The sequence below is a fragment of the Rhinolophus ferrumequinum genome, chromosome 28 (assembly GCF_004115265.2).
Source record: "Rhinolophus ferrumequinum isolate MPI-CBG mRhiFer1 chromosome 28, mRhiFer1_v1.p, whole genome shotgun sequence".
NCBI lineage: Eukaryota > Metazoa > Chordata > Mammalia > Chiroptera > Rhinolophidae > Rhinolophus > Rhinolophus ferrumequinum.
The window spans coordinates 11223824-11246303 of record NC_046311.1 but is presented as its reverse complement, the minus strand read 5'-3'; the positions used below and the strand labels follow the sequence as shown (position 1 = coordinate 11246303).

At 50.0% G+C, this 22480-nt stretch overlaps 1 protein-coding gene across 1 annotated transcript in view; it reads left to right on the top strand.

Annotated features, from left to right (window-relative positions):
* IGF1R (insulin like growth factor 1 receptor) overlaps positions 1-22480 on the top strand; it is a 253534-nt gene that overhangs the window by 218487 nt on the left and 12567 nt on the right. The window contains exons 7-18 of the mRNA XM_033099996.1: positions 267-393; positions 1928-2166; positions 2746-2913; positions 3106-3310; positions 6393-6676; positions 7326-7462; positions 7978-8137; positions 11776-11878; positions 12463-12533; positions 16573-16802; positions 17118-17228; positions 20646-20805. Coding sequence (XP_032955887.1) covers positions 267-393; positions 1928-2166; positions 2746-2913; positions 3106-3310; positions 6393-6676; positions 7326-7462; positions 7978-8137; positions 11776-11878; positions 12463-12533; positions 16573-16802; positions 17118-17228; positions 20646-20805 — 1995 coding nt within the window. The remainder of the gene's footprint in view (positions 1-266; positions 394-1927; positions 2167-2745; positions 2914-3105; positions 3311-6392; positions 6677-7325; positions 7463-7977; positions 8138-11775; positions 11879-12462; positions 12534-16572; positions 16803-17117; positions 17229-20645; positions 20806-22480) is intronic.

Genomic DNA, 22480 nt, shown 5'->3' with positions numbered 1-22480 from the left:
TCAGGTGAGGACTCACTCCCGGGCCCACCTCCCTGGCACCACATGTGCTAAGGCAGAGGAGGGAGCCTCTGGGAGCTCCCTCCACGGACTGACGTGTTGGGTCCTCAGGAGAAGTCAGAGAGCCGCCGAGATGTCCCAGAAGGGACTCAGTTAGCACAGGCAGCCTGCTCTGGAGAAGAGGGAATAGTGCAGGACAGGTGACGTGTCAGGCCCAGGGCGGAGACGGGCGCTGAGGGGTGTCACTGACGCACGTGCCTCTGCTCCAGGTGAGAGCGACGTCCTGCACTTCACGTCCACCAGCACGTGGAAGAACCGCATTATTATCACGTGGCACCGGTACCGGCCCCCGGACTACCGGGACCTCATCAGCTTCACCGTCTACTACAAGGAAGCGTGAGTTGGGCGTGGCGACGGCGTTGTGTTGGCCGGGCTGGCAGCGGCGCGCCGCGCTCCATCCGTGCACCCCGCGCTCCATCCGTGCACCCCTGCCCCCCGCCCACTGTCACATGACAGCCATCATTGCAGGGGACAGCTATGAACGGGGAAGCGTTAGCTTCAGTGGGTACAGGCATTTGCAGAAAATAAATCCGAAAGGCAAAGCTTGTTTGTGTAGAGAATTAGGACAGTCTCCATATTCATGAGCTGGGATGGAGGACATGATTGAAATAAACCTGCCAGGCTAACCTGACTCCAGGAACACCCCACAGGATGCTTAGATCCCCTCAAGGTGACCCCCGGGGCAGGTCCGTCATCTCATTCCTGCCCTTCCATTCGTGGCCCCTCCCAAGGTCATGAGTCCTCCAAACAGAGACAATGGGGAAGGAAAGGTCTTGGCCCTTTCATGGCTCTAACCTTTCATGATTTCTCCCCAGATCTGCTGGGGTCTTCTTGTGCCTTCCGGTGACATGTGCCAGCCATGACTTACACCTCCAGAAGGCAGCTCTCTTGGTCCCCTCTTCCTTCCTGTACCTCCTCTAGCCAGGGGGTTTCCCAGCCTGCTTAGTCCCCCTTCTTACCCAGACCCCATCTTGATGCCGCAGGTCTCCTTCCCGGTGCTGGGCTTCCCCACACAGCTGGGACCAGAGCCACCCATGGCAGTCTCTGGTACCTTTCCCCTTGCTGGAGCCCGGGCCCTGGGAAGGGTCCTCGCAATGAAACAGGCAGGGAGCGCCCAGGATGATTAGGTCTTTCTGTAGGTCGGGGTCCCCCCCGGTCTTCCATTGCGAAGACGGGAAGGGGGAGGTTAGTATGTTTCAGAAGCCAGTGGCCAGCGGCTGCCCAGCCCTTTGACCTGGTAGATGTCAGATTTCCACCCAGCATCTGTGGAAATCCTCTCGTCCCTTTGAGAGTCCTTCCAGTGCTGTGGCAAAGCCAGCTGGTCATTTCATCCATGAGTTGATGCGAGTTTCTGAGACAACCTGGAAGCCCAATATTTGAATATTATAAGACACTTCAGCAGTCAGAATTGCTTGTGAGCAAATGAGATGTCGGAAGCTGTATGTTAGAAGCTGTTTTTCTGTAGCAACGTCATTTTTCTCCAAAAATCTTTCCTTATTGTAGCCGTTGTCGGCGTGAAATGGCGATGCTTATTTTTTTCTTACTGGTGAAAAAAAATGCCCCATTCAGAAAGAGAAAAATAGCATTTGCATATATTCTTCAGGAGCAGTATTTTCAGTGCCAGTGACTATAGAACTTACTCTTCCTGAGGCAGAATATTCCGTTCTATCGTGCAAATGCCATCGTGGTGACAGCCGGAGTCCAGTAGCTTAATTTTATTCTTCCATAAAAACCTAATTGATGATCTGTTTTATTTAGAATCCCCATTACAGAAAGTGTGGTGCAGTAGGCCCCCGGGGAAGGTTTCCTGAGAGCGTGGATGGCCGAGCCCTCCCCCGCCTTTCTCTGAGCGTTATCGATTGTCTTTCAGCCCCTTTAAAAACGTGACGGAGTACGACGGGCAGGATGCCTGTGGCTCCAACAGCTGGAACATGGTGGACGTGGACCTCCCTTCCAACAAGGACATGGAGCCTGGCATCTTACTGCACGGCCTGAAGCCCTGGACCCAGTATGCCGTGTACGTCAAGGCCGTGACCCTCACCATGGTGGAGAACGACCACATCCGGGGGGCCAAGAGTGAAATCTTGTACATTCGCACCAATGCGTCAGGTACCTGTGCACTGCTTTCCAGAATCAGTCTCGGTTGTCCCGCGGAAGCATAGTCATGGAATGGTAGACTTCTGGGCCTACCCTGCCTTTTCCTTTCCTCCAAGTGTTCTCTCTGTCTCTATCTCTCTCTGTCTCTCTGTCTCTCTCTTTCTTTCTTTCTTTCCTTTTTTTACTTCCCCCTTTCATTTTGGCTTCTTGCAATTTGTATAAGATTCAAAATCCCAGGTGGGAGGCCGGCAGTTGTCCCACATGAGAAAATTCCAGTGTTTGAATTAGCTATAAGTTTTGTCATCCATTCTCACCCTGGTGGGCCCCTGTAACCTTTTTCCATTTGCAGCGCAGCAATGGTTGTGTTTGCAGAGATTACCTGAGAATAGACATTATGAAGGGCAATGATGGCGTTGAAATGAAGACTGTTTCAAAACGAGGCCTGGTTTTTCATTTGGCATTTCTGTGTTCACTGCTGTCTGCGCATCCAGGCCAAACTTGCCGCTTCTGGTTGGTTTGCACTGAGTGTCTGACCGCCTGCCTCTTAGGGTTCACTCCATTCTCTGAAATGTCCTTTGTTCCCCTCTCCAGTTCCTTCCATTCCCCTGGATGTCCTTTCAGCCTCCAACTCATCGTCTCAGCTAATCGTGAAATGGAACCCACCCTCTCTGCCGAACGGCAACCTGAGTTACTACATCGTGAGGTGGCAGCGACAGCCTCAGGACAGCTACCTCTACCGGCACAATTACTGCTCCAAGGGTAAGGCTGCAGGGTGGGCAGACCTGTAAGGCTGAGCCGGTGGAGCCCCCACATTACCTGTCTCAGGTTACCAGCTTACGCCCTTTGCTGGAAACCAGCCGCGGTCTTGCGATACTGACAGCTCTTTGTCCTCGCAACATGTAGCACTTGGCTTTCATTTCTGCTCTCATTGGGCCTCTCTTTTCCGAGCAGACAAAATTCCCATCAGGAAGTATGCCGATGGCACCATTGACATTGAAGAGGTGACGGAGAACCCCAAGACCGAAGTGTGTGGGGGAGAGAAGGGGCCTTGCTGCGCTTGCCCCAAAACCGAAGCCGAGAAGCAGGCCGAGAAGGAGGAGGCTGAGTATCGCAAAGTCTTCGAAAATTTCCTGCACAACTCCATCTTTGTGCCCAGGTACCTGTGTCATTTGAAAATGTCTCCGGCTCGTGCTCCTCAGCCAGGGTCTGCTGCTTTCTCTCCACCCTGGTAGTTCGCAGGTCAGCAGCCTTGGGGCAGAGCCCACGGGGAGAAGTAATGCCACGGAGGGAAAGAACTCAGGTGTGCATCAATAGATGAATGGATAAACAAGGGTGGTAGGTCCATCCAATGGAATACCATAAAAAGGAACGAGATCCTGAAATACGGGCTGCAACGTGGGTGAACCTTGAACACATTATGCTAAGTAAAAAGCACCCAACGCAAAAGGTGACATCCTGTCGCCATCAAGGAGAGAGTGGCAACATAGTATAGTACTTTGGGGTTCCTGGGGAAGCCGGTTAGCTCTGAAGGAAAGGGGCTCAGGACTTGTGGAGATGGGGGCCACCGGCATGTCGGGACAGCCACCTCTCGGGCACACGACCTCCTGCAGAGGCCAGGTGGGCTGTGTTGTGAGAACGGGACTGGAGCTCAGAGAGCTGAAACCACCTGCCGCTGCTCATGGAAACCAGTGAGTGGAAACTGAGCCTGGGCCCTTTTCTGCCCCGCACTCTGCTCAGCTGAGGAGGAGAAGCCGCAGGGAGAGAATCAGAGTCAGTTTTCAAAGGGGCCCAACTTCCAAACACAAACAAATGCCACAGGACTCCCTGACAGGCAGGTTGGGGAAGCAGCCCCTACCCCGAGGGACCTGTGTGCTCCCTGGCTCCAGTCTCTGATTCTGCCAAGTGGGGACAAACACGGGAATGTAAAGGTTCAAAGCGGCACGATTTACAGTAGCCATAAGCTGGGAACAACCCCAGTGTCCATCAGTGGATGCGTGAATACACAGATGTGGCCTGTCCGTGCAATGGAATATCATTCAACCATAGAAAAGAATGAGGTTCTGAAGTATGGCCTCCAACACGGATAAACCGTGAAAACATGCTAAGGGAAAGGTGACATTTCCTGTTTGCTGGTAATTACAGGGTTTCGGTTCACGTGTTAGTCCAGATATTCTGTAGATCGTAAGTGGTTCCGAGAGTCAGAAAGTCTTAGGACTGGAAAAGAGCTCACAGATGTTTAAAAAGCATAGCTCCGGGTTCGTGACTTCTCCAGCATCCTAAGGAATTCACGATGGATCTGGGACGTGGTCCTCCCTTCCCACACACCAAGGCTCTGTCCCTTTGTGGCATTGCTTCTCCAAATGGGCCATTCCCCCAAGCCAGCAGAGGCTTCGCTGCCGTTATGTCCCGTGGCACCAGAAGAGGATGAATGCAGAGGGTCCCACGCAGGCTGGGCAGGAGTGGTCTGTTTAGTGTCCATCCCAAGCAGTCGGCTACGTTCCTGCCGTGTCCCACGATCTGCCAGAGGTTCTGGTTGTGATCCAGACTTTGGGAAGGTTTTGCTAAAACGCCCCTAGTTTTCCATTCATAGTCACAAGGCGGTACTGTTTTTTCTCAGCAGATGTGGAACACAAGGGCAAGTATGTGAAGGCAGAGCTGGGGCTGACACAGATATTTATTAGCGCGTCGTACTCGTGGTGTCAAGTTCAAAAGACCTTTCCCCTCGGCCAGTTCCCCGTGGGGAAGGCATGCCTGTGGCCCTGACTTTCTGTCTTCCAGGATGGGCCCAACTTCCTGTTGTTTTTTTTAATTTTTTTCATAAGACGAACATAAATACTATGTTTTGTCCATAGCGAGGGACCACAATGTGTAAGGACTTCCTGTTTGTTTTCTCATGCATCCTACTGACGCATAAATCTGATGTCCACACAATTTCTGACAGAATTCGGGTCAAAGGAATGACAGAATTCGGGTGACAGAATGACTGAATCAGAAAGGAAGGTTTTCTGTTTTACAATTATATTGTCCAGAGACACTTTTTATTGCTTTCAATGTGTTCTAAGAGCAATTTATTTGGGGGCTAAACCCAGTCAAGTCCGATTTAGTACATTATCCATCATCCAACGCGTCCCATGGAAGTCAGAATTTGTACGTTGCTTGCTGGAGTCAGTATGTGATGATGAATGGTTTTCTTTGACCGTTGCCTTTATTTTTTAAATCCTATAGTTTGATTTTAAGTAACTGAAATGTCAACAGATGTTGAAGAGCAAAAGGTTTTCCAGAAGGAGCAGGTCATATCATGGGTGGGAGTGGGGAAAGCTGGTAATTCTAGTTGTGTTTGTTGTGCCATTTGGAAAGGTGGCCGTTTGCAGAGAATCATGAATGACCGTTCTGCTTGCCCCGTGCCCTGTCTTCCTGATAATGTCCTGGATGGCCTCCCTTCCCCGTCTAGACGTGGTGTCAATAGTATCAGCTTCTCAGTCTCCCAAAGTGTGGTGTTTATACATAAATAAACCACTGAGTGAACTATAATCCCTGGTACAGGAGTGGGTGGGCTGCCTGTGGGAGGGGTTTTGACACAGTATTATTGTGCGGTGGATGAATCCCAAGCGACCTGTTACTCAGAGATGCAAACAGGTGTTATGTTAGTTTTGTGAAAAATACAGATTCAGGGGCCTCAGAGGAGAGGGGGTCAGTGGGAGCTTCAGAGGGAAGGGTCGGGGGGTCCAGGCAAATGCTCGCTGCCGGCATCTTTGCTTTTCCACAAAGATGGTCAAAGAAGCCACCACCATGGGCCTTGGAAGCCCCTCTGCCCTATCTCTCTGGGGCCCACACTGCGCATTTCTCCTGCCCCTCACCCCTAATAAGTCTTAGCGTGGCCAGTAGGTTGGTCACCTTTGGTGCTCGGCCCTGAGGTCTATGGACCGGGTGCCATGACATTCTGATGAAGCAGCGGGTACTGCCTGTTGGTGTAATTGAGTAACCAGTCTGGTAGCCAGGGGCCAGTCTGTGTGTTGACTCTGAGGTTTGCAGAGAAGAGAAAAAGCAAAATAAATAATGGAGAAGGAAATGCCCGTAGTATTCGCTGGTTCTTCTCTATCCAAGGGGGCTGAAGAGCTCTTTTTGTTCCAAGGTGGAGATTTTCTTTTTCTGGCTATTACTTCTGGCTATTACCCAAGTCGGGGCCGAGACAAAAGCCATGGCAGCCCCTGCAAGCCCAGTTCCTCTCTTTCTTGCAGACCTGAAAGGAAGCGGAGAGATGTCATGCAAGTTGCCAACACCACCATGTCCAGCCGAAGCAGGAACAGCACCGTGGCAGATACGTACAACATCACGGACCCAGAAGAGCTGGAGACGGAATACCCTTTCTTTGAGAGCAGAGTGGACAACAAGGAGAGAACTGTCATTTCCAACCTCCGGCCCTTCACTTTGTACCGCATTGATATCCACAGCTGTAACCACGAGGCTGAGAAGCTGGGCTGCAGTGCCTCCAATTTCGTCTTTGCAAGAACCATGCCTGCAGGTACGGTGTGATCCAGCTCACTCCACTCCCAGCCCAGGGGAGAAGGTCGTGTGCTATGGACACGGCATCTCCTTGGTCTCAGCTCTGCTTAGGAACGGGTGGGAGCTCATCTTGGGAGCCCAGCAGCCCAGGGAGTGAGTCCCTTCATAGTGACATCACACCCCCAGCCCCCCCAGTCTCTCCAGACAGAGTAGTCAAGGGTGGGGTGCTCGCTTCAAGGTCAACTCTGGTCCTCCTCCTTGGTTCACGGTGTGTATTTCCCCATTTGTGCACAGGGAAATTTGCCCGGTCCCTCCTGAGTTCTCACAAATGCCATGAAACTCCCCAGTAGCTGCCTTGGTTCAGAGTGACCATTGCACCTCAAGGAGTAGCCTTTGGTCCTGCTCGTTTGGTCTTCCCCTTCCCCTTGTAAGTTAGGAGCTGCCTGTTGCTCAGACAGCCGTTCATCCATGTCTAAGGATGGCTGACTTGCCCAGTTCTCTTTTCTGCCAGAGGCAGCGGGTAGTAGCAAGAGCATGGAGGTGACCAGAGTCTGGGAGTGGGGCCTCCCGGGCACGGTTCTGGCGCCGACATGCAGCGTGCCTCGCGCGGTTCTGGCGCGCCTGGGGACCCCAGTCTGACTTTATTGCCCCTTTATGTCATTGCACAGAAGGAGCAGATGACATTCCTGGGCCGGTAACCTGGGAGTCGAGGCCTGAAAACTCCATCTTTTTAAAGTGGCCAGAACCTGAGAATCCCAACGGATTAATTCTGATGTATGAAATAAAATACGGTTCCCAAGTGGAGGTAAGAGCGGGCAGTCGGCGGTGTTTGGGTGTGTCGCCATTACAGCTGGTAGCGTAGGTGACAGTACAACACAGGTGACGTCCTGCTTTGCTTCAGACCTAAAGCAATACAGGGAGGTGTAAGTCTGTGAGTGTTCAGGGCTGTGTGTTAGGCCTGAGTCTTTGAGAGGCACATGGAGTGTGCAAGGAGCGGGGCTTGTTCTCTCCCTCAAGAAACTGTTTTGTTGCACAAAATGACCTTTCGGCATAGACTAGGTGGGTCTTAATAACTTCCTCTTTCTGGAGCTCTTTTTGGTTACAAAAAAAAATATATAGGTGTGTGTGTGTATGTGTGTGAGAGATGTGTTTGGTTAAAACGTCGGTGTTCCTGGAGGACTGTGTTTGAAGACGTGGCTTCTTCCCTTTTACTGCAAACTGGGATCTCTGTTACATGGGAGGTGAGAGATGGGGCAGCAGGAGGCACCTGTTTCTCCCGTGTTGGTGGGAAACTGAGCCGGATGTTTTCTTCGCTCGCAGGATCAGCGGGAATGTGTGTCCAGACAGGAGTACAGGAAGTACGGAGGGGCCAAGCTGAACCGGCTCAACCCGGGCAACTATACGGCCCGGATCCAGGCCACCTCTCTGTCTGGGAACGGGTCCTGGACGGATCCTGTGTTCTTCTACGTCCAGGCCAAAAGTAAGGCTGGGGGTGGGGGGTATGCCTGGGAACACTGAGAGCAGCTCGGGCCGGGCTTGGGGAAGCCCAGGTTATCCTGGCTTCTGATTTCCCTCGGGAGCCCAGTTGTCCAACTTTGGGAAGGGTTACCCTGCTGCCAGCACCTCGTGTGGGAGCTCGGGCTGGGGGTGGCTGCTGCACTCAGAGTCCCTACTTGTCTGATGGGGGGAGTGCCTGAGCCCTTCTTTGGAGGGGGTCAGCAAGAGGCCTTGCCTCTCAGCTTGGTTTATGTCCAAGCATTTTGCAAAGCACTGAATTGATCATCCTGCCCAGTGCCTTGCCAGGGACCCTGGGTAGGGGTTAGAATCCTAACGGGTGACAGAACCTGGGGGCCATTGGTCCAGCCAGAGCCAGGGCCAAGTTCTCTGTGACAGCACCCCAGGCTGAGACAGTGACCCCTATGCCGTCTGTTGGTGAAGCACAGATGCATTTTGAAAGCACCAGTGGGCATTGAGTACACTGTCTGGCCCAGAGACGGGGCCACGTCGTGAGTTTATGCTCAAACCGTCGCCAAGACAGAATTCTTAGAAGGCCATCCTGTGTGAGGACTTCAGATTTTAAAACTGAATTTTGTAAAATTCAGTTTTAAATTTAAACCTATAAGCCCAGCAAGGGCCCTAGGTTTGCTTGGCCAAGAAAATTCAGTCTATTTTTTTTTTAATGACATAACTATTCCTCCTTAGTTCCATAATGAGTTTCTATTGTTTCTTATTCGAAATACAGTTGTTTAGATTATTTCGTGTTCAGACAAGGGGATCAGACTTGGCGTTAACACTGTTTCTCGTTGCCTCTCCCACACGGAAGAGCAGCCCCACCTTGCTTACTTGTGTGACCTGTGAGTCTGGGGGCAGTGCCCACTGCCTGCTCCCTCCTGGTGCCCACCCCTACTGGCCTGACCTGGAGTCTGAGTTCTTAAATTAGGAATTCAGCCGGTCCAGCAGTCTATCTGGTTGGCACCTGATAGTCAAATACCTGCGTGATACTTGACAACCCTAATAGTGACAGATATCCAAAGAAGGATAGGGTGCTAGAATTGCAGACCTTGAGGAAGCATTTCATGAGCCTGGGTTCTGGTTTTGGGGCTCAGCACGTGCTGACGCAAGTGGTTCTGCCGACTGACATAGTCTGAAAGCTCCCTGCCGTCCACTTAGCCTGCTCTCCCCCATTAGTGGGTGCTGTCATTCCAGTGCTAGGACCTTCACGATCCTCCTAGGACGCTCTCCAGAGTATTGTCTTGCTGTTTCTTCTCTCCTCTTCTGTCTGCATCCCCCCCACTGAGTTCCAACCCCATTTCCACATAGACGTCTCGACTCGGGTGTCCCATGGGCACCTCACACTCCTCGTGCGCAAAACCCAAATCACAGCTGCTACCCTCGGAATAGCTCTCCGTTCTCTGTCCTTGAGCTCAGCCAGAGGCCTCATAACCTACGCACCCCTCAAGCCAGGGACAGAGCCTAGCTTTGGGGTCTGGCGTTGGGCTGTGGTCTGAAAAACAGCAGGTGTGGCTTCCGGGGCTCAGTGACCGTGGTTTATCTACAGAGATGACATGTTCCTCTGCCAGGGCTACCCCGTTTTTAACCCCATGCGTGCGAGGGTGCACAGGGAAACCCAAGACCCCTCTGGTGGGATCTTTCCAGCAGAAGGTGGCATGAGCCACAGGAAAATTAAATCTGCATGCCCGCTTTGCCATAAGGGAGGCTTTCCTCCTGTCAGACCAGACTTGTTCCCACTTTACTCTCGTTTCCTGTCGTTTAATCCTCCGACAAGATGGAAGCTTTGGAAGCTTTCTGGCAACTGCTCTCCTTCCAGGAACCCTTTGCGTGCGTGGATTCTATGAAATTACTCTTCAGACTTTTCCTCTCCAGACGAAACAGTCTCAGGTCTTTGGGCCTTTTCTTGTAGCCCAGGCTCAGAGAGCAATTTTCTCGCCATTTAATCATTTTGTTCTTTTCTGGATGTGTTCCAGTTTCTCCATGTCCCCGTGGAGATATGAAACTTGAAAAGAACACAGTGCAACCTGACCAGTAGTTGTATAAGAGATACAAAAATAAGAAATAGTCCTCAGGGAGAAGAAAAAAACCGACTCTCTCAGCTTCCCAAGAGGTAGTGATAGCTTGCTAGTATTCTCGAGAATTAGAAAATGCCAGGGCCTGTATCCATCCATTTTGAGAGTCATTTGATTAAAAATATCCTTAATTTAAAAAATTAAAATAGCCTTAATAGTCCTTAAAGCATCATAACAGTAGCAGTGATTAGTGGCAAAATAATCATTGGTGAGTGACTCATAACTGATGTAACTTGGTCCCCACTGAGTTCCAACCCCATTTCCACATAGACGTCTCGACTTGGATGTCCCATGGGCACCTCACACTCCTTGTGCACAAAACCCAAATCACAGTTGCTTCCCTCAGAATCGCTCTCTGTTCTCTGTCCTTGAGCTCAGCCAGCGGCCGCGTAACCCACGCACCCCCCGAGCCGAGACCCTCACAGGCGTCCCTCACCTCTCTCTCTGCAGCCCCTCATTTCTCATTCAAACCCATCTCATGGATGCTGCCCCTTAAATACCTCTGGACTCCAGCCTCTGTTGTCACCACCACGGCCTCGGCTCAGAGCTTCCAGGGTGCTTGCTTCGTGGGGGAGGTCTGTTTTGTGGGTGCAGAGAGCCGGGTTCCAATCCCAGGGCCATGGCTTGCCAGCTACCTGTGTGACCTTGGGGATGGCAGTTCATCTCTTGGAGCCTTCCTTGTGTATCGAAAGGGAGCAGGGATTTCTTCGTGTGGTCTGAGCTGGGTAGCAAGGACATGCCCAGGTCCCCTCCCGCCCCCGGCACTCCCCACGTCATGGCAGCGCCTCCTCCCAGCCCCTCCAGAGGGTCCTGGGTACAGCCATCTCTCCATACACGGCTCCGATCGGTTCGTCCATGTTTCTGGGGTGACGCACTTGTAGATGTATTGATTTCGTGCATGTGGCAGAATTTTCAAGGATGTGGATCATTGTCCCCAGTATCCAGGCTGACATCTGTCACATATGTGGCGGTGACAGGCACAAACATGCTGCCATGAGCTCGGTGGTGTCAGACTTATTAACTAGACTCTAATGTTTGGAGAGTATTCAGAGCAACTTTGGCCAGGGGTGCCAGCCAGCTAATTTTTGTTCTTTTAAGTCGCATGTGAAACCATCTTAAGACAGGTAGACAGGTCAGTACAGGGGGTGAAAACTGTATATGAAGGAATCTCTATTTTATTTTAACAGATATATGCATTTGTAATCATAGTCACTAGCTGCATACAAAGGTTACTTCACTTGAGCCCATCATTTGAATTATTAGTGCAGGATACACTGCACCTCAAAAATCAAAACTGGGTATACTCCTCAGTCGGCACCTACTTCGTCTTTTTTCAGATAACTCGGTGTTTTGGCGCTTGTTTCTGATACCGTTGCCCTTCAGAATTCCTAGTTCGTGATAGGGCATTGCAGGAATTGTCAGGTTTTCTTCCCACCCACCCCCCATACTTCCAGCTGAATGATTAAAAAAAAAAAAAAACGAAATGAGCAGCTTGTGCACAGAGTGACAACTGACTGTCCCCCTGTGTCTGCAGCGACATATGAAAACTTCATCCACCTGATCATCGCGCTGCCCGTGGCCGTGCTGCTGATTGTGGGCGGATTGGTAATAATGCTGTACGTCTTCCATAGAAAGAGGTGAGTGACACGCTGAGGGTTCACACGCGTTTTGTCGCTCAGTGGTTTGGTGACGTGAGCCTGAGATCAGGCCCACTGTTTCAGGGAGTGTTGTACGGGTGGGAAGACCTGACTTGCCAATCACATGTTCTTTATAGGAACAGAAAACATTTTCTAATGATGCAAAACAACAAGTCCCTTTTGGGGGGGAAGGACAGGTGGTCCCCTCCTTCGGTCGCTCTGTCACACGGATACTGCTCCTTCCACAAAGCTTTTGCAAACTCGATGTTTTAGTGCTCTTGATCAAAGAACCCTTTTGATTTCCAATGAAGTAAAGAAACAGTGTTTCCTTAAAATCTCTAATCTGAGGCCACTGAAGAAGCCAAAAGACGTGGTCGCAAATGTCTGCTAGCCCCCTGGGCCTGAATGGGAGTGTAGGTGACAGCTGTCGTGACACTAAGGTCCCCTCACCCCCTTTCCCCTGATACTGAATGAAACAGACTAAATAAAATGGAATGACAAAGATGCAAGTATATGCAGAAATGTGTGGAGGTGGTATTTTGTTTTTTTAATTTTTTTAGCCTAAACTTTATCCTTTTTGACAGAAATAACAGCAGGCTGGGGAATGGAGTGCTGTATGCTTCTGTGAACCCAGAGTACTTCAGCGCAGCGGATGGTAAGTTTCTCTGTAGTATTCACGTCGGGGGTCCCAGATCGGGGAGCTTTCGGGGCTGTTGCTAATATAGGGGAAGAGATTTACATTATTTGGAGGGACCTTTGGCCTCGGATTCATCTTTGTTACCTTTTTTTTTTTCCCAAAGTTTCTAGTAGTTCACTGAATATCTCAAAAATTCTGCAACCATTTGGGATGCCCCAAGGAAAAGCAGGCTTCAGCGAGGGATGTGGCCATCACAGTAATCAATTTATTTAATGGCTTGAAATTTTATGCTAGAACGAAAAAGCTATTAAATTGTTGACATCCAGAAGGTCTGACTTGGAAGTTCCGTTGTACTCAGTGGTTATGATTTTTCATTTTTTTCTTTTTTGCTGTCTTTTCTTTTTAGTGTTCTTAAATCCAAACCTTTAAAAGTAAGTTGCGGTGGGACATCGGTCATGGGGCCCAGTGACAGTAGTACCCTTCACTGGCATTTTTGCTTTTCCAAACACCATCCGTTTGACCCCTACGTCCCCCTGTAAGGTGGGTTTTCATGGGCCCATCTATGCGTCGGTGAGGAAATGAGGCTCAGAGGGGAAACGTGCCCAGGTCCCATAACGAGGCAGTTGAAAAGTCCAAAGGACTCAGTCCGTGACATCTTGTTGACAGTCACCATGGGAAAGGAGCGTGAGGTCCTCAGGGTGGGCAGGGAAGCTGGCCCATAGGAGCAGCTGGAGCGGTTTTGTCAGTGCGTGAAATCAGGTGGATGTGTTTAGAAAAAGTGTTTTTGCCTCTTTTCTTGCTTCAGGGAAAGTGAAGGGAAGATGTCCTGGAGGACGTGCAATAGTCACGATTGGTCTAATTGGTTATCCTGGTCAAATCGGAAAACCTAAGAAAACACTTCCACCATTTTAAAGCACTGTGGCAACATGTCAAGCTATAGTGTGATTTCTTTAATCATTTCGTGTTTAGTTTTGTTTGCGTTAAAGCCAATCAAATGCAGCCTCCTCTGAATGGAAATCAGTGCAGAATAATAAGGACATTATTCCTGTTTACGGAAAGGTCTCACCAAGTTGTATTTTTAATAGGTATATATACAGAGGGTGCCAAAAAAAAATGTGTACACATTTTAAGAAAACAAAAAACTGTATTAAAATGATGCTGATGGGAACCACTCTGAGCACCTCTTATAATTGCAGAAGTCAAACGTGACTTGTATTCATGTTTTGTTATCGGTATATATTGAGTATTAGAATTTTAATACAGTTTTTATCCTTTCTTAAAATGCGTATGCACTCTTTTGCCACCCTCTGTATATGCTCGCGCAGACACACACAGGCACCTCTCTGCCCCCATATATGTACCTATGTACGTATGTATATATACAAGGCATAGAGAACATTCTGGAAGGATACACACCAAACTAAAAAGAGTAGTTACTTGTGGAGAGGATCTTTTTCTTTTTTCTTAAAAAAAAGCAAATACATTTTTATGCATTGTTTGCATAAATAATTGCTTTGAAAAAAAAAGAAATTAAGATAAGGAGTCATCACAAGCTTAGTAGAATTTATAGGGGAAATCAAGGCCACTTCCCCTCTCTGTAAGGATGGAATAAGACTATTCTAGAGAATCTGCTCTGCTTTGAAATAAAGCATGGAAGGTTGGCATTTGTCGCTTTGACTATGCAGTATCTAGAAAGTTTAGAGAGAGCATTAATCAGAATCTAATGGTGGTTTGAATTTAAATTTTATGTCTTTCCGGAATGCTTTCATAATATGTCTTGATTCTTCCTTTAAAATCAAAACACGCAAAAAGCAAATTTATTGTCACCCAGGCCAACAGGTAGGTAGGAGCATTGTCACCTCACTTGAACCTAATTTATTCGGCTTTTTGACAGGCACCTTCTAGCTCGTTTCCTCAAGGGGCGACAAAATGACATTTGCAGTTCAAAAATGCTTTAAAATCTTCTTTCTCCAAAAAATGAATCTGCATGTCGCCATTCTCCAGAGAGCACTGAAAATCCCCTCCAGGGACATGCTGATAACATTGTGTGCCTAAACCCTGCAGGAAGTCAGAGCCCTGGAGCTGAATTTAGAGAAAAGGACGTGCTATTGACTCTAACCGACCTCCCAAGGAAGAGAGGAATGCGATGGCTTCTAACTCCATGTTTTATGATGTGCTACATGGTTAATTCTGATGAAAAGCAAGCCTGGATTTTCAGAGATAAATGGATAGAGACAGTGTCTCTTTATACTTTCTGAGGGGTACTGTGAGGAGTTTTACCTGCTGGGTGTCTTGCACACTTACTCTCCTGAGCAAGCGTCAGCCTCTTCCTTGGGGCTGTAAGCCATTTCCTACACATGGAGAGCAGACGTCCATTTGTGAAATTCCTAAACACATATGGACTTACGTACATACAAAAATGTGTATGAAAGAAAATTCGAGGTTGACTAAAATAGTCCACATGGGACACTCTTCAGAAGTGTAAATGGATGGTATCTCCTGGGCGTAATTTATGGACCTTTTTCCTTTAAGACATCACTTAAAGGAAGATACTGGGGACTTGGAATGTTGGCATTCAGTTGTCAGCCCACTGCTTTTGGCGCATCCAGCCGCAGTACCCGAGGCTGACGCCTGACAGCACAAACGCAAACAGCTGCCATCCCAGTTTCCCAATCCTCCTGCCTTTCTGAGCCAGGGTCACCTCCGTTCTCCCAGTGTGCGGTAGAGCCTGTTGGGGGGTTCCCCTGTCAGACAAGGATGTAAGTAACCCCGCAGCATTCGACAAAGGTGATTATAATGGAAATTTCTTATGGAGCTTATAGAACAGATGGATTTTATTTTAGTTTTCACCCTACCCATCAGAGTTGTGGGATGGACCCTCTGTTTTGTTTTCTTTCTTACCTCCCTTCTTCCTTTCCCTCTCTCTTCTTTTCTCTATCCTTCCTGCCCAGAATTGTTTGTTTGTTTATTTTCTTAAACAGGATTGAATCGGACCAGAAGCGTAGGCTGGAGAGGAAATCATATTCAGGCTCAGTCATTACCATGCTCCATCGCCCAGTCCCTCACTCCAGGGATGGGAGGTCCGGGGTTCACAGAGCAGAGACCATAGCCCTGGGGAGACCTCTCTTCTCAGCTGTCCCTCCACGCTGGTCACCACTGAATGTCCCTTGGTGTTAGAGCTCCGTTGCTTCGGTACCTTACTACCCTGTTTCCCCGAAAATAAGACCTAGCCGGACAATCAGCTCTAGTGCGTCTTTTGTAGCAAAAATTAATATAAGACCCGGTCTTATATTAAATAAGACCCGGTCTTATATTACGTTATAAAGACCCGGTCTTATATAAGACCTGATATTATATTATATTATATTATACCCAGTCTTATATAAGATCTGGTCTTAAATAAGACCGGGTTTTATATTAATTTTTGCTCCAAAAGATGGATTAGAGCTGATTGTCCGGCTAGGTCTTATTTTCGGGGAAACATGGTGGATGCCCCAGGGTCTTTGGTAAGGCTGGAGACACTTCATCTAGACTAGAGCAGTGGTACCATTGAAAATATAATGCTAGTCCCATATGGAACCTTAAATTTTTCTAGTAGCCACATAAAGGAAAAAGAAACAGGTGAAAGAAATGTTAATAATGTTTTATTTAATCCAGTATATCCAAAGTATTATCGATTTTAATATGTAATTGGTATAAAAATTATGGAAATATTTGCATTATTTTCTGCATTAAGCCTTTGAAATCCAGTGTGAATTTTATACTCACAGCACATCTCAAATTGGACGACTTTCTGGTTCTTATCATATGCTGTTAGTATCCTCGAATTTTCTAGGAATCCTTGAAGACTTGAAATACTAATTTTTGGCCATACAGTTGCCGTACTGAACTCCACAGCATGTGGGAAATTTCAGAATAAGCCAAGACATTGCCCCCGATGTCCTTTTGGATGGGCTTTAGGAAGTGGCACCTTGTGCTTTGGCCCAGGGGTGCCCCCAGAGGCACGTTCTCCCCCGGTGTCACTGCACCTGTCTGAGTCCTGTGTCCTCTTCTCTAGTGTACGTGCCCGATGAGTGGGAGGTCGCCCGGGAGAAGATCAGCATGAGCCGGGAGCTGGGCCAGGGCTCCTTCGGGATGGTGTATGAAGGCGTGGCCAAGGGTGTGGTCAAAGACGAGCCCGAAACCAGGGTGGCCATTAAAACGGTCAACGAGGCTGCAAGCATGCGCGAAAGGATTGAATTTCTCAACGAGGCTTCCGTGATGAAGGAGTTCAACTGTCACCATGTGGTAAGAGAAAGCCCCTGAGGAGGCAAAACCTGCCATGGGGAGCACGCTTCCCGGGAGCCCCCTGGCGTGATGGGGGCCACACCCGTGGGTTTGGTGACTTGCCATCTTTCATAGAGTTCCCCCATTGCCTCACGGTGGCTTTAAGACACCTGTGCACACGAAGGTCCCTGGTGGGTGGAGCCCCCTGGCCGGCTCACCTGGGCTGTGTTCCTGGCCAGCAGGTGCCAGCACCACGCAGCCTGTCCTAGTGGGGTGGGCAGCGGCCGCCTGGGCCACCCGCCCCCTCTGAGCCCTCCTCTTTGTCATTCCTCCCAGGTGCGGTTGCTGGGTGTGGTGTCCCAGGGCCAGCCGACGCTGGTCATCATGGAACTGATGACACGGGGGGACCTCAAAAGTTACCTCAGGTCTCTGAGGCCAGAAATCGAGGTGGGTTTTGAGTTTAACCGACTTTGTGTGTTAACTGCTCTCTTCTCCTAGAACCTTCCCCCAGACGATACTGTGTCCTTACATCCATTTACTTGCAGCCTGGCGTGTTTCTTGCCGCATGCGTGGTGCTGGGTCCTTTCCAGGGAGGATTTCCCTGACTAGAGCGAAGCCTCGATCTTTTGTGAGAGGCACGGGCTGTGCCTCAAATACCCTTTTCCTTAAACCCCTCTGTGCTTTCGTTACTGCCTTCCCTCCAGCTCCGGGGACCTCCCCCACGGCCCTCGCTCCCGCATTTCCCCCGACGGACCCGCGTCAGCTGTGTCCTGCCCTCCGGGCCTGCAGTAACCATCTCCTCTGCTGACACCTCCGCTCCTCACACGGCCTTTCCCGGTCGGTTCTCTGAGTGTGTCCCCATGCATCCCATCGTGTTCAGCTTTTCATCCCAGGCACAGCCTGCAGCTCAGGGCCGTGTGTGGGGCAGACCGGCTTCCACGGAACGCTTGTCCGAGTCCAGCATCAGGGTGACTCGCTTCTCGTGCTGGGAGGTTTCCCACGCATCCCGGTGGTTTCCCATGGGCACCCCTGGGTTTGCAGGCCCCTCCCCCACACACGCCTCTTCTCCCTGTGCTGTCAGCCCTACTCTGTCCCCTTGGCACGTGGAAGCCGCATTTTCTCCAACTCTGCATCCTAGATGGGGTCTTGCTTGCGCGTCTGAACGATACTCGCCTCAGCGGCCCGAGCCCTGCTCAGTCTAGTAAAAAAATACCAGTTTGTGTTAGGAGCTTCGCATTCAAAACCTGCCCAGCTCCTGTGTTGCCGCCCTGGCGTTCCCCCTTTCGTGGCGTGAATCCACGAGCCAACTCTTTCACTCATGGAGGCGTGACTTCTAAGTGAGTAATTCTGAGAATACAGTGGTCCATAAATACTTAGAAATAATAGCAGCAACATCTGCCTTTCCGTTTGGCTGCCGCGGTGGCTCCGAGGTCCTCCCTTTACCCTGAGGTTGCTACGTGTTGACTACGCTTTGGGGCTCCTTGTGTTCCCTCAAATACTGCCCTTTCTCAGCCGCGTTTGGGTTTCTGTGGCCTTTCTCTGTTTGAGCTTAAGCCTTTGTTTGCTTCTTTTCATTGGAAACTTCATCACCTCCCAAGTAGTCCTTCCTTCATTTTGGTTCCGAGAACCTGTTCCCATGTGGCTTCCCTTAGTCACAGCCTGTGAGGTTGGTGGTTCTGTGAGGGCCGTGAGTGTGGACCGAGGCCCCAAGTGGGGGAGCTCCCAGCACGCCCAGCCTCTGCGCCCCCCCCCGTGGGTCCCCAGCACCCCTGGATCTTAGGCCCTTTTCCCCAGCTCACTTTGTAATGCACAAGCCAGCAGGCGGGAGAAAAGCTTGGTCAGACAGGTGGCTGGGGACGTGGCAGTGGATTTCTTATCAGAGGCCCTCCAGGCACCTCTGAGAAGTATGGCACACTCGCTCCCGGTGTCCCCAATTTCAGGCACAGAATGAAAGTTTGGAACACACGGTCCCTGCCCTGCCACTCTCTGCGGTCCCCAGTGTCCTCGCGTGTAAACTAAGGGGTGGACTTAATTCCTTTTCACATTGAAAACTCGCTTTTCGATGTGTCAGATTTAAACGTGTTCTAACTCCTGTCAAGGGTGAAAATAGGAATGCTTGTCCTGCAGTTTCATTATATTCCACCTGGCATCTTCCCCCAAGTTAAGATGTGCTCGTTTTCCTCGTGAAACGGGGATGCTTGTGGATAACAGGTCTTAAGGAACGCTAAGCAAACGGCAGATTTCTGCGCTCGCAGACGCCTCCCAGCACGGCTGTGCCGAGCTGAGCTGACGAAATGGCAGCCCTTCCTTTCAATACGTAAAATCGGGTTCTTTCATCGGTTCTGTTTTTCCTGTGAATTATGAACGGCCGCTTGTCGTGAGCACCTGTACTTAGCACTCCACCACTTAAGTCTTATGAGCAGAAAGGTAACGTTTCACCTGCAGATGACCTGGTGGACCACCTGAGTCTCTAAAGCCCTGAGAAGGTTCAAAGGAAGTGGCATGTCCTGAGGGAACAAAGCTTGTTAAAGAAAGTGGTGGTTTTGGCTTATTCTTGGGGACATCATGTTGCTTCCCCGGGCAGCTCCGTGATAAGTATTTCAAATGACCAGAAACAGTCTTGAGAGTCTCTTCAGAATCAAATGTATGTGGAGTGGAGAGAACCAAGCAGAAGTACTTGGAGAGTCTTTAGACTGCTTCTAGAAGCTGTCCTTGTCTTTCAGCAGAAACTAGCCCCTCACTGGGTGAAAACAGCGTCCACTGAGTATGGACCCTGGCCAGGCACCAGCGGGCACTGTCCGTGTAGGTCCCAGGTCATCCTCCTGGCAGGGACCCCACCTGGAGCCCAGACAGTCTGATCCCAGAGTTCAGACGTGCCTTGTCTGAGGCTTTGAGCTGCAGAGGTGACACATGGGACCTGTCAGAGCAAGATGGTTTTGCAGTGTTGGAAGAGACACTTTGTAGCCAGGGAAAATTCTCTTGCAGTAAATAGTAGGAGCAAGAGATGGTTAGCATCTAAACCATGCAGTGCTGATTGGTTTTTGCATTTTTTGGGGGGGGGGGCGGTGGTGGAGAGACTTTATGTTTTATGCAAAACTTTTTTTTAATGGATTTATTATGATTTGGGCATCTTTGTCTTTAATTCCATAACCAGCATGCTGCCCTCCTCTGCAAGCAGGACCTGCTTACCTATGTTTCTTGTCCCTATTTTACCGTGGTCCTCCTCCAAGAATAAGCGTCAGCTGGACTTAAATTGTCAAATGCTTCTTTTCCTCATTGCCCACACAAAATAACAATCCAAGGAATGTGACATTGTAAGGTGAAAACAATGAGTCTTGATGGTTTTGCACTTCCGAAGAAAACTGAAGAGAAAGGAAGATTAAATTTCTCACAGTGCTGGTGTGGGACATAAAACACAACAGTGTCCATTTGGGGAACACATTTGTGCGTCTCCACACAACCTTTGCAATGTTCTCTCCCTCCTGTTACCTGTACTTTGATTCTAGAAACACAAAGAACATATAACCAGATAGGTGTTTGAGTAACCGAGAATTGTTAATATCAAAAAAAAAAATTGCTTGTTTCACTTTACATACTTTTTGCCCGGCCCAGAATAGAAAACGCCGGTCGCAAGTTGTGTTCATTGGTGTTTGTCCCTGCGGCTCTGTGTCATGTGGTCAGCCGGCAGGCACGTGACTTGACCGCGAAGCAGATGCCATAATAACGCGTTCCTTCTGAGCACGTCCTGACCTGTGCTGCTCAGGTTGAGCAGAGATGGATTCGAAAACCCTGCAAGGGCGTGGAGTGGGAAGCATTCCTCGATTCTCACGTGCATTTTTTATTATTTTGTTTCATCTCCCACAGAATAATCCAGCCCTCGCCCCTCCCAGCCTAAGCAAGATGATCCAGATGGCGGGCGAGATCGCGGACGGCATGGCGTACCTCAATGCCAACAAGTTCGTCCACAGAGACCTGGCTGCCCGGAACTGCATGGTGGCCGAAGATTTCACCGTCAAAATCGGAGGTGCGTCCTTAGTTTCTTAGATGTGGGCAAGAACTCAAGTCGCACGTGTTCTGGGGACCGAGCTGGCGGTAGGCTGGTAGAGGTTTTGCAGTGTGTCCTGTGCGTGTCACTTCCTGCTCTTGGGAGCCGTGTCATTGTCTCCAGTTGGTCGCACCGGTCTGGCCAGGCTGTCTCTTGTCCTGAGAGCCCGTGGGCACGGCGGTCCATGCAGTGGACAAGGGTGGTCCCTCAGGTGGCCTCTGCTGGCACTGGAGGCATTTCTGGGCAGAACAGTGCTAAGTATTGGTTACAGACATAATTGATTTTGACTTGGGACTGAAAGTCGCCAAACTCCCAATTTGTCCTCCAATTTTCCTAGCATACAAGGAGCGTGTCCCTCTCCAAGGGTCCATGGAGTTTTCTAAGAGGTGACAGAGCAGGGGCAGTGACAGGGAGGTGGCAGTCCCGCAGGTGAGGGAAGATCACTGCCTCCTCGGGGTCACGCCTGGGCTTGTCAGCTGCTAAGCTGTTGAGCCCGCTGTTGTCACCCTTATGTAGCTGACCCACCTGCAGATTTGCCCCCTTGTTGCCACCACCCATTGTAACAACAACAATAGGGGTTGCATTGCATTTCTGACCACCGGTTAGGAATTCATTTCAGCCTTTAGGTGTTTGCTTTTTGCTTTGGTCTTTTTAATCTGCCTGATGGAATCACACACCACCTCAGGGCTGCTCAGGAAACCAGGACCCTGGATCTTCCCACTGAGAGATGGGGACAGTTCAGAAAAATACCAGGTATTTCTCTGGAGAAACTGCAGGGGAGACTTGACATCCCAAAACTCTTTCAAATGACCTCTTTGACTAGCTCTTGAACTATCTGTTCTGGAAATGCCAGCTGTATTTTCTTCTTTAGCCGTGATTTTGACGGAAATGTTTCGGCCCTTTGGTGAATGGTGACTGTCCCTCTAGAATGGTTTCCAAATGAGGGGTTCGTGTCTTGATTGTGATTTGCAGGAGCTAGAGATGATGAGCGGAGTCAGGTCACAGAGCAGATGTCCTTCACTCATCACAGTTACTCATTCAGAAGCCACCAGTGTGTTCCTGGGTTTGGCCCTTGGAAGCACCCACACGTGTGGTGCCCCCTGAAGCCCAAAACCCTGTCCTGCTCCCAGGTTTCGAGGGAAGAGCCCCTGTGGCTGCTGTCTGGGCTTCCTTTGTATCCCCCACTCCTTTCCCCTTCCCCCACTTCTCAGTGGGGGCTCAGATTGTTCCCACAGAGACGCCCCAGGCCTGAGCTTCAGCCCCAGTTCTGCCACTAACAGGTGAGAGACTTGGGGCACGTGGCTCCAGGTGTGTGAGCCTCGGTTTCCTCACCTCTGAAATGGGACGATGCTGTCGCAGACCCGTGAAACGGTGCTGGGCAGGATCAGTGTGGGACGGCACCGAGCGTGTGCCGTGTGGGTGGGGCAGGTCCCCAGGAACGTCAGCCCCTGTGCCATCGGCGTCCTGCCCTCGCCCTTCCTGGCACGTGGCAGGAGCTCAGTCCGTGCTGCTTCCCTCCCCGCTTCGGGTCGCCGGGGGAGAGCCCTTGTTGTGCCACTTGCCATTTGAGGTTCGAATCTCCGAGGGCTATTTGCTGTTTAACCACGGGGCATGTTTATAGTGATACTTCCTTTGCACTTGTGGTTTTCCTTCC